The sequence below is a fragment of the Alnus glutinosa genome, chromosome 5, assembly GCF_958979055.1.
Source record: "Alnus glutinosa chromosome 5, dhAlnGlut1.1, whole genome shotgun sequence".
In the NCBI taxonomy this organism is placed as follows: Eukaryota; Viridiplantae; Streptophyta; class Magnoliopsida; order Fagales; family Betulaceae; genus Alnus; species Alnus glutinosa.
Genome location: NC_084890.1, coordinates 5,463,802 through 5,474,905, shown reverse-complemented (window position 1 = coordinate 5,474,905; position 11,104 = coordinate 5,463,802). Strand labels below are relative to the sequence as shown.

Below are 11,104 nucleotides of genomic sequence, written 5' to 3'. Positions count from 1 at the left end.
CAAACACAATCCAGGTTGACTCCTTAGGAAGTTCTTCTGCTTCAGGAATGTTACAGAATTCTACCAGGAAATCTGCTAAAGCCTGTCCTTTGATAGCCGTCCGAGGATGAAACTCGATATCAAACTGTCCGAGCTCCACCGCCCAGTTGACTAACCTTCCCGAGAGGTCAGGCTTTTGCAACACCTTCTTCATTGGATACTCGGTCAAAACTCGGATAGCGTGAGCTTGAAAGTATGGCCTCAATCTTCTAGCTGAAATGATTAAAGCGAACGCCAACTTCTCGATCCGAGGGTACCTCCCCTCCGCACCATGAAGTGCTTTGCTTGTAAAGTAGACCGGTTTCTGAACCCCTGAATCTTCTCGGACTAGCACCGAGCTTACTGCTGAGGGAGAGACTGCCAGATAGAGATAAAGAATCTCCCCTTCGGTTGGGCAGCTCAACAGTGGTGGGTTGGCCAGATATTCCTTCAATTTTTCGAAAGCTTCCTCACACTCCTCACTCCATATAAATGCTTTTCGTAAAATTTTAAAGAAGGGAAGGCACTTATCTGTCGACCGTGATATGAAACGGTTCAAGGCTGCAATTCTCCCTGTCAGTCGTTGAAGTTGTTTTGTTGTTCTCGGGGCCTCCATCTCGAGGACAGCTCTGACCTTCTCTGGATTAGCTTCAATGCCCCTTTGTGACACCATAAACCCCAGGAACTTGCCTGAAGAAACTCCGAAAGCGCACTTTGCGGGGTTGAGCTTCATGTTGTATTCTCTTAGAGTCCGAAAAGTTTCTCGGAGGTCTTCTATGTGTTTGTTTGCCCGAACACTCTTAACCAGCAGGTCATCTACGTATGCCTCAATGTTTCGGCCAATTTGACTTTGAAACATCCGGTTCACCAGTCGTTGATATGTGGCTCCAGCGTTCTTCAATCCGAATGGCATCATCTTATAGCAGTAAAGTCCTCGGTCTGTAATAAAAGCAGTTTTCTCCTGGTCTGTTTCTTCCATGCAGATCTGATTGTACCCCGAGAAGGCATCCATGAAGCTCAAGAGCTCATGCCCAGCCGTCGAATCCACCAGCACTACATTAGCCAGCCACTCGGGATAATCCACCTCTCGGATGAATCCAGCTTTCAGCAACTTCTCTACTTCTTCAGCAACTGCCATATTTCGTTCGGCAGCAAAAGCTCTTCTTCTCTGCTTCACAGGGCGATAATTTGGGTCCACATTCAGCTTATGGACTATAACCGAGGGATCAATCCCCGGCATGTCTTCATGGCTCCAAGCAAATACATCTTTGTTGCGCCTCAAGAACGCCACCAGATCTTCCTTCATGGGTTGAGGGAGTTGTGAGCCTATATGAATTTTGTTTCCCGAGTCGCCTATCTCGAACTCCTCCAAGGCTTCCACAGGCTCCCCCAACGGTGATTGCTATTTTCCATCCTCCTTAGTTTTCTCCCCCCGACCGTGCTGCCTCGGGATATCTTTCAAGGACAGATTGTAGCATCTCCTAGCCTCCTTCTGGTCTCCTTTTACCTCTCCAACTCCTTCTTCTGTTGGAAACTTCATGCTGAGATGTGGTGTTGAAGTCACCGCTTTGAAATCGTTAAGAGCCGTACGTCCTATAATTGCATTGTAGGCCGAGACCTTATCAACTATTAGGAATTTCACCATAATGACTTTTTGCCTTGGGTAGGTCCCGGCTGTCACAGGTAAATCGATAGAACCGAGAGGCAACACCTTCTCTCCGGCAAAACCCTGTAGCTGGCACGAGACCGGAACCAACTTCTCTAATGGAACACCCATGTGATCAAAAGCTGATTTAAACAGAATATCAGCCGAGCTCCCAGTGTCAATGAGGATCCGCCGGGTCTGATAGTTTGCTATGGTCAAGGTGACCACAAGAGCGTCTGTGTGTGGAAGCGAGACTCCAGCATAATCATCATCAGAAAACCCTATAACCAGAGGGTTATATTTCCGAGACTTTGGGGGCCTTTGGACCGAGTAAACTTCAAAATCATCGAGCTGCCTGGCGTATGCTTTCCGAGCCGAGTTGGACTCGCCTCCTCCTCCGAATCCTCCCGAGATGGTGTGGATGATAGGGATATTGCCTTGCTGCGCCCCTCGAGGCCTGCTTCTACTTCTCTCTCTTCTTTCGTCCCTCCGAGGCCGAGGTGCTGGCTCTCGGCTTCTTTCTCTTCTTTCATCTTGTCTCGGTTGATAATTTCTTCTATTATCCCGATCTTCTTCCCTTCTAGGCCTCGGATAGTGATCTCGCTCCTGTTGATTCCTCTCATTGGCGAGGAATCGGATTAGCTTCCCATTCTCAATGAATTTCTCGATCAACTGCCTCAATGAAACACACTGCTCGGTCAGATGACCGTGTGAATCGTGGAAAGCGCAGTACTTGTGAGCCAAGTACGGAGGGGGATTTCCTTGAATGGGTCTCGGTTTCTGGTAATTCGGATCTTTCTTGAGTTCCATGAGCACCTCGGTGATGGAGGTGTTCAACGGTGTCCACTTGTAATCTCCGAAATTTTTCTTTACCTTCTTATATTCTGTGGGACCAGCATCCTGTACGGGCTCAGGATTCTTCTTTTTCTTAGGCTTCTCGGTGGACGGCTGCTGTTGTTGCTGGGAATTACTGAGGAGGGCTCGGAGCGTTTCTTCCTGGTTGATGTACCTGTCCATCTTCACCATAAAGGTTTGGAGATCCTTCGGCGGTTTCAACGCCAATTCCGCCATCAGAGGTCCATCTTTTTTCAAGCCTTGAAAAATTGCACCGTAAATGAAGTCGTCTGGTGCACTCTCTGTGTTCAGCTTCTCTTGGTTGAACCTCCACAGATAGTCTTTTAGAGACTCATTTGGTCCCTGTTGCACAGAGAGTAAGTACCCTCGGGGTTTTCTTCTAGCTCTCCCGGATACGAACTGGGCCAGGAATTTTCGTCCAAGGGTGTCGAAGCAATCAATCGACCTTGGTGCGAGATTCCTGAGCCAGTCTCGGGCTTTTCCTGACAGGGTGAGAGGAAAAGCTCGGCATGCCACAGCATCTGGTGTCTTGTGCAGGGAGACATGGGACCTGAAATTGTCCAAATGCTCCACTGGATCTTCGCTGCCTGAGAAGACAGGAATGTCAGGTACCTTGAATCTTCCAGGTAAGTCGTAGTTGGACACTTCTTCGGTGAATATGGACTCCTTGTGCTGGAAGAGGTTGTCAACAAGGGACTCCTTCCCATCACGCCTCTGGTCAATCGTCTTTGACAGCATATCATATTTCGCGCCCAGATCCTGGACCATCTTCTGCAACCTCCTTTCTGCCTCCGTGGGTGGAACCGGATTGATGGGCTCTCCACGATTCTCGATCCGCCCGGCTCTCTCTCCATGGTTCTCGTTCCGCCCGGCTCTCTCTTCATGGTTCTCGTTCCGCCCGTCATGATTCTCGTTCCGCCCGTCATGATTCTCGTTCCGCCCGTTTCTCTCTCCTGAACCTTCATGGTTTGTCCCATCGGCTACGTCATGATTGGGCGGCGGAGTTCGTGCAGCTAGGAGCACAGCGTTCTGAGCCAACAAATCCTCCACATTCTTCTGCGCCTGGGCTAACTGTTGACTCAGTTGGGTTATCCGGGCCTCTGGATCCGCAGATTCTGCTTCTCCACGAGCATCGTCTCGGCTGATTGGCGGCACTTCGTTTAAGATCGATTTGGAACGTCTCGTCGTCACCATTGCGGATTTGTTTTTCGTAAGAACAATTGATCGTTCCCACAGACGGCGCCAAACTGTTGGTACAGTTTCCGGTATGGTGACGTGTCGCCTAAGGATTCGCTGCCTGATTTTTTACCGAACACTTCAACCCTGCAAAAAGGAACAAACAACTCGTCGGGGGTGCCGACCACGCCCACTCCGATGCCTAAGTCAGTCTAAAAGGTTTTCTGTATAGAATCCTTAATCTTAATCTCAAGAGCTTAGAGAATTCGTATCTTATACCTGGTGTGACGGTCTTTATTTATAGGCCGGACCTTCTTGACATTGAGTTGGATTAGGAGTTTGAGGAGTCCTAGCCCGGTTTGAGTTTTAATCATATCTTCTGGGAATTTGAGTAGGAGTGTTGAATCCGCAGTTGATTGCGTTTGTACTTCTTTAAATTCGATTCCATGTCAATAATCATCTTATCCCATAAATCATGGATCTGTAGTTTATCCCTGATCTCCTGGGATTCTATCCTTATCGAATTCTGAGACGGGTGTGGCGCATGGCACCTTCCTAGGAGACTGTAGCACATTTCAGCTGACCTCCGAGGTGATGATATCCGAGACGTTTCTACTCTTACCTGGAGATCTCGGGATATATCCGCATCATAACAGGGTTGTGTAAGTCCGAGATGTTTATACTCCGAGATGTTGACTCATCCAATGAATATCATCCCGAGGAGATACCGCACCGACTCGATATCATACCGAGGTGTTATTACTCCGAGGCACAAATATCCGAGATATGTTTACTCCATCTTAGCTGGGAGATCTCGGGATATTTTACATACCGTAACCTGGAATGTCAAGACCGAGACATCGTCATATCTCCGAGATGTCTTCGGTCATAAACGACCTTCCCTTCGCTGGATGGAACCATGCGGAACAAGCAGCCGAGACATAACTCCGAGGTGTCATTGGATCCACGTGTCTCTAGGGTTGATTTTATCCCTAACATATATAACCTTTATTACAATTATTGTGTGAAAACTTTATTTTATTGGGGGTGTTAAGAGACTGCCTAATTTAACTAACGAAAACCACTAAAAAAACATATATATATTACCCAAAGAAAAGCCGCCCCCCGGCTTTTTTTGGTGCAAGCAAAATCCTTGGACTTGATCAGCATATCAGCTCTTAACAGCAATATGAGGTCGTGAGGGGTTTATTTGCTGAAGTGAAAGTGTGATACATCCCCTCGAGAAAAAGCTAGCTTTTACGCATAAATGATTTGTTCATTTTCATTTTTCAATTTCAATATATTTTTTTTCAAAAATTTCTTTATTATTTCTTTGAGAAGAGAGCTAGAGAATATTAAAGATTTTTTTTTTTAATGTTTTTCTTCACATTAGGTGAGTGAACAATGTTCACTAAATTTGGTATTAACTACTGCAGCAGCTCGCCAAATGTTTCTTCAATTTGATAAGCCAGATGTAGCTCATTTTAACATAGCAATGAATTATTTTGACTAGCCAAATGAGAATACTCAAAATTCATGAACTCCGTTATCGTCTATGTTCTAAAAAAAATAAAAAACAAAAATTACCTCTTAACCATTACGTGAAGAGAGTTCATTGGTGGAATGTTTTAAAATTATTTTTCATTTTAAGTTGATGCTTTTGAATGGTTGGCATGTGACATTTTTATACTACACTATATAAGCACACTTGATCATAGGTTTAAGAGAATAATTTAATATGGACTTCTTAAAGCATGCTTGAGTGAAAAGGTGAAAGGAGGCCTATTATATTCTCGTCGAAACAACTTCATTGAATGACAAAGAAACCAGACATTATGATTTCTAGTCTTATGAACTGACATCATATTCAATATTCTTTCAGGTTGATCGGCTGAGTTATTTTCTCAAGAGTGTTCACACTTGGCTAGCCAAAGATTATTTTGAAAGGCCGAATATAACTTTGGATAACAATGTAATTAGATCTCACTAATGACGTTATTCTTTATTATAGAGCTTACAAAGCTTTGAAAAAAAAAAAAAAGACTCCTGACAAGACATACACATGAATTGGAAATGTATATACTTTGAAAAAATAATTATATAAAATAGAATTCCTCCTCACCCTCTAATAAACTTTAGTGATATCTAATTCTTCCTTAATCTTGAAATGGATCTTAACTCAAGGTAGCCCGGCTTGATTCAGATCAATTGTGCTTGACTAATAATGTGCATAAGTCGCATACTAAAGCTGAGATGTCTAGTCTGTTGATTGCTCCCAAACACAAAATTGATAAGGCACGGCCTTAACGTACTTATTCTCATGGTCTAAATAGTTAAAATAAAGTAATCTATAAATTCTTTAAAAAAGTGAGTTGTTAATTTTTACGGGACGTGAATGGTCACGGGATAAATGTCGGTCTCCTACATTAATAGGTGATTTTTATCTAATAGTGGAGGAATACTAAAAACATAATATATTATTAAACCTTGAATGGAAATTTGGAACACATACCCTCAAAGTCTATGCCTAAAATTGGCGTCAATGTGGGCAGGTAAAAAGCCTTATGTACAATGCATGCCCAACGAATGTTATCATTCGATAATGTTGTTTATATGCTTTTATGTGTATTTCTTTGTACATATATTTCATCTATACCATGAATTTTATATATATTTATTTTAATTCAAAATCAATGTTATAGATAAAGATATTTATAGTTACAGTACATTTTTTTTTTTTAACAAAAAGTTGAAAAATCTTTCCAGCACCCCCCCCCCCCCCCCCAAAAAAAAAAAAGAGAAAAAAGAAAAGAAAAAGAGGATATCTTCCCATGTGTAGGCCCAAGTTGTTCTTTAAAGCCCATCCAAGTCTAAATCTCATAATTTTGATGTTGTCACATTTTGCCCTTTCTTTTTTTTTTTCTTTTTTTTTTTTTTTTTTCAAACAAAGTAGCACGGGCTACCAAATATATTGCTAAAAAAACCCGAAAGCTTACATCATGAGAAAGAGGTACAAGACCCCTACAACTCTAAACCAGAAAGATCTTACTTAAAAAACAGTTGCCTAAGCAGAAACACAAACCTTACAAGAATTACATTTGAACCTCTCTTTACATTAACGCACACTCTCAATATAAAAGATGGCCGATCTAGAATTTAGACAACAAAATTTTAGTAAAGTTTAAGTAATACAAAGACAGACTGTACCGAAGAAACAAGGGGAATACACAAACACAAATGGCAAAATAATCCAAATACAAGTCGCCGACAGTGGAGAAAATGGAAGACTTCGCCGGAGTGGCGGCGCGTGTAGAACTCGCACTGACACCGGAAGCACCCAACAGCAGATCCGCGCCGTAGACCCCAGGCGTCGCCAAGTACGGCCTGAAAAGGCGGAGCGTGGCCTTCATGTGCAATTAGGGAGCAAAGACTCCCTGGCGCGTGAGGACCATGCGCCGAGCTCCGGTGATCCACACGACCAATACTTCCGGCAGTAGGGGCGGAAGACGACGGGGAACGCGGCTGGGTGGCGTGTGTCTAGCAAAAGTTGACAAATATGTGTAGAAATGGCTTCAAAAATTGAGGAAAAAACACTTAAAATCTGGCCAAAGCACAAAGTCAATGACACAAGAAGCCGGCCACTTCCCAAACTGGACTTCTTGAGTTGAATCTCCCTGCCAGAACCAAAAGAAAGAACAAATAAAAACAAAAAACACATACCACTATAGCCCAAAAGAACTAGTGAAAGATCAACCACAACTGGATCTATTGGGGAAACAAAAACTCTACAGCTCAAATGGCTGAGAATGGGACAAAAACACAGCCGACTCCTCCGGCCGAAACAAATCTCATTGAAAGGTTCTCTCTTTTTTTTCTCTGTGCAATCGGCTCAATGCATAAGCAACTTAGTCAATCGCCTAATGCCCAAACACATTTTGCCATTTTGGAATTGGGTTATTCAAAGAAGAAACAACGCAGACCACGGAAATAAAGAAGGCAAAAGGTCAACATGCTCTGCTTTCCTCTCTACCTATCAGACAATGATCCAGTTTCCATGCGGTAGTAAAAACTACTGCACGGATGCTGTGAAAAATTCTTGTGGTCCATATTAACCATGTGTCCTACAACATGCTCACTTCCCCAGGTTTCTCACCCCAGTCGGCGTACAGTATACAAGCTCTACTCTTGAAGTTAATTAGCAGTCGTTTCCCAAAAAGTCCCTACAAAATAAAGAAGATACGAAAATAATACTAGAAAATATTAAACACAATTTGTTTCTTATTTTTGGTTTGAAAAATATGTATGTCGGCCCCTGCTTGTCACTGAATAATTGTATTATGCTTCTTCCTGAAACTCGCATATAGGGGTGTAAATAAGTTGATTTACTCGTGAGCTTATTTGAAATTGGCTTGAATAAATTCGACTCATGCTTGAATTGATTATTAAATGAATTACTCGTGAATATAGAATTAGGCTCGATGATTAAACAATACAAACTCGTATAAATTCGACTCGATTAAAGTTCATGAACCCGCTCATATAAGGATCAACTCATTTATTAAGAAACGACTCATGTGTGTGTGTGTGTGTGTGTGTGTATTAATTTATTAGTATATAACATTTTTATAATATAGTATATTAATAAAAAAAATACTATATACAAGCATAAATTAAGTAACAAATAATAATGGTTATTGGTCAGTATATATTAATTGGTTATAATTTATTGGTTTATGTATATAAAATAGTAAAAGTGAATAATATTAATATACTTAATTGTTAGTTATATGATATAATGACAATCCGGATACTTAATCATATTATTAATATAATATAATAAGACTATAGGACTATATGATCACATAATAATATAACATTATGGCATATGACATGTAATTACTTTATTATATGTTATAATTAAGAATTATCATAGGATATTTAATAATCATTACATCATTTATTTATTTGTAAGTTATATAGCTTATTTAACATACAATATAAATATATATTGTTTATAAGTTATATAATGTAATATTAATTTTTAAATGAGCTCATCCATCTTTTTTGTATGTTAAATAAATTATATAACTTACAACAAATTCGGCCGAATCGAGCTTTATTTTTAAAACTCGTCATAAGCTCGAGCTCAGCTAGAGCTCATTTAAACGACTTGAATTTAATTTTTAAAACCCATCATGAGCTCAAATATCACGAGCTCAAGCTCGGCTTGGGTTCGTGATAAATGAGCTTAAGCTAGGCTTAGGTTCATGATAAATTTAAATGACTAAAACTTACACATGCATTACTCAATCAAACTTGACTTGTTTACAACCTTACTTGCATGGATGGCAGGGGTGGTGGGGTTTGATCATTACAATACTTTGACAGCCAAATAAACAATAAAAAACCAGAGGATTTTCGCTCATGTTTGTTAAAATTTTTATTTTATCGGCTAGTTTGGCAAGCTATTTTCATTCTCCCTCTATTTCTTTTCACTTCTTATAAAAATAACAAATTAAAAACATTCTAAACTTTTTTAAAACTTTTTATATAACATCAATAATTTTTTATTACTATTTAAATAAAAAAAAATTCACTACAAAACAAAACTTTTTTTTTTTTTTTTTTGTATAAAACATTCTAAAATTTTATATTATATTAATCTTTTTTTTATTACTGTTCAAACAAATATTCCACAATACAATAATTACTTACCAAACAAGCCTTATATCCTTTGGTTTCTCTCTTTTAAAAACACAAAAATAATTTTTTTTCCGTTTACATTATTACATCAGGATGTACGTATTTTTCAAATCAAAAATAAGAAACAAATTGTCGTTTAATATTTTCTAGTATTATTTTCGTTTTAGGGACTTTTTGGGAAACAGCTGCAAACTAACTACAAGAGTAGAGCCTTTACATTGTATGCCGACTGCGGGGAGAGACCTAGGGAAGAGCACGTTGTAGGACACATGGTTAAATATGGACCACAAAAATTTTCACAGCATCCATGCGGTAGTATAAGCCGGATCCATCAGACAAAACCAAATGGCTTCAACAACATTCAAGAAAACAAATACCCCCACATGCTTACAGAGAGAAGCCTCCAAGTGAACAATGGGAGACATCTCTAAGCTCCATTGTTTCACCATTTTGTGCCTCACTTTTCTCACCTTCTTCCCCACAATATCCATCTCGTTGGACTCCTTAACTGCAACTCAATCGCTCTTGAATGGCTAGACCCTTGTGTCCGCCGGCCATGTGTTTGAACAGGGGTTCTTCAATCCAATCAACTCAGACTGGTACCTGGGAATATGGTACATTAAACTGGAGTAGTGCTACCGGATGAATTTCGAAAATATTGCTTCTCCCAATCATTACCCAAAAAAATGTCCAACAAAACAGTTGTTTGGGATGCAAACAGAAACACCCCACTTTCAAACTCATCGGGAACCTTCAAGATCGGCGACCATGGAAACGTCGTTGTTGTCGATCAAGTCGGGAACATATCATGGTCTTCGAATGAAACGAAGGCAGGTCAACATGTTGTGCAGCTTTTGGATTCAGGAAATCTTGTTGTCAAAGAGATGAACGAGAGCGACCCGGGGAAATATCTGTGGCAGAGCTTTGATTATCCCACCGACACTTTGTTACCAGATATGAAGCTAGGATGGGAATTAGACACCGGCTTCGACCGGCACTTAACGTCGTGGAGGAGCTCGGCGGACCCTTCAACGGGAGACTACTCATTCAAGCTAGATTTCCGTGAGAAATTTCTTGTGGAACAAACAAGAAGTAGAATATCGAAGCAGGCCTTGGAACGGGATAAGGTTCAGCGGGGTACCAGAAATGGCGCCTTTAAACTATCTCAGCTTTGATTTTGTTATGGATCAACATGAGGTATATTATTCATATTCGACAACAAATGCGTCTCTCATTTCCCGGTTGGTTGTGAATGCAATGAACGGTTATCTTCAACGATTTACATGGATTGAAAGCAGCCAGGAGTGAAACTTTTACTGGTATGCTTCGAAAGAGCAGTGTGACAGCTACAGAGAGAGTGCGGTCCATACGGTATCTGCGACACAAATGCGTCGCCGGTATGCCGGTGTATGAAAGGTTTTGGACCCAAGAATCTACAGGCATGGAATTTGAGAGATGGGTCTGATGGGTGTGTGAGGAATACGACGCTGGGTTATGAGAGCAACAATTTCTTGCCGTTGAATAATATGAAATTGCCAGAGACGACGACTGCTTATGTGGACAAGACCATGAATCTTATGCTCCGTTTGTTTCGACGTAAAATGGTTTCCGTCGTAAAATGGTTTCAGGGAAGTCATTTTTCAAGAAACCATTTTCCGTCGAAAGCATTTTTCGGTGTTTGGAGCATACGGAAAATCGCAAATATTT

The 11,104-nt window shown here is 40.9% G+C and overlaps 1 protein-coding gene across 1 annotated transcript; it reads left to right on the top strand.

Annotated features, from left to right (window-relative positions):
* Positions 1-10,083: 10,083 nt before the first annotated feature.
* Positions 10,084-10,572, top strand: LOC133868871 (S-locus-specific glycoprotein S13-like). The gene has a single exon (XM_062305880.1). It carries the CDS (start codon positions 10,084-10,086, stop codon positions 10,570-10,572), a length of 489 nt encoding a protein of 162 aa, XP_062161864.1.
* Positions 10,573-11,104: the final 532 nt, after the last annotated feature.

Excerpts from the sequence above, each read along its gene's own strand:
- LOC133868871 (XM_062305880.1), top strand. The coding sequence starts at position 10,084 with ATGTCCAACAAAACAGTTGTTTGGGATGCAAACAGAAACACCCCACTT.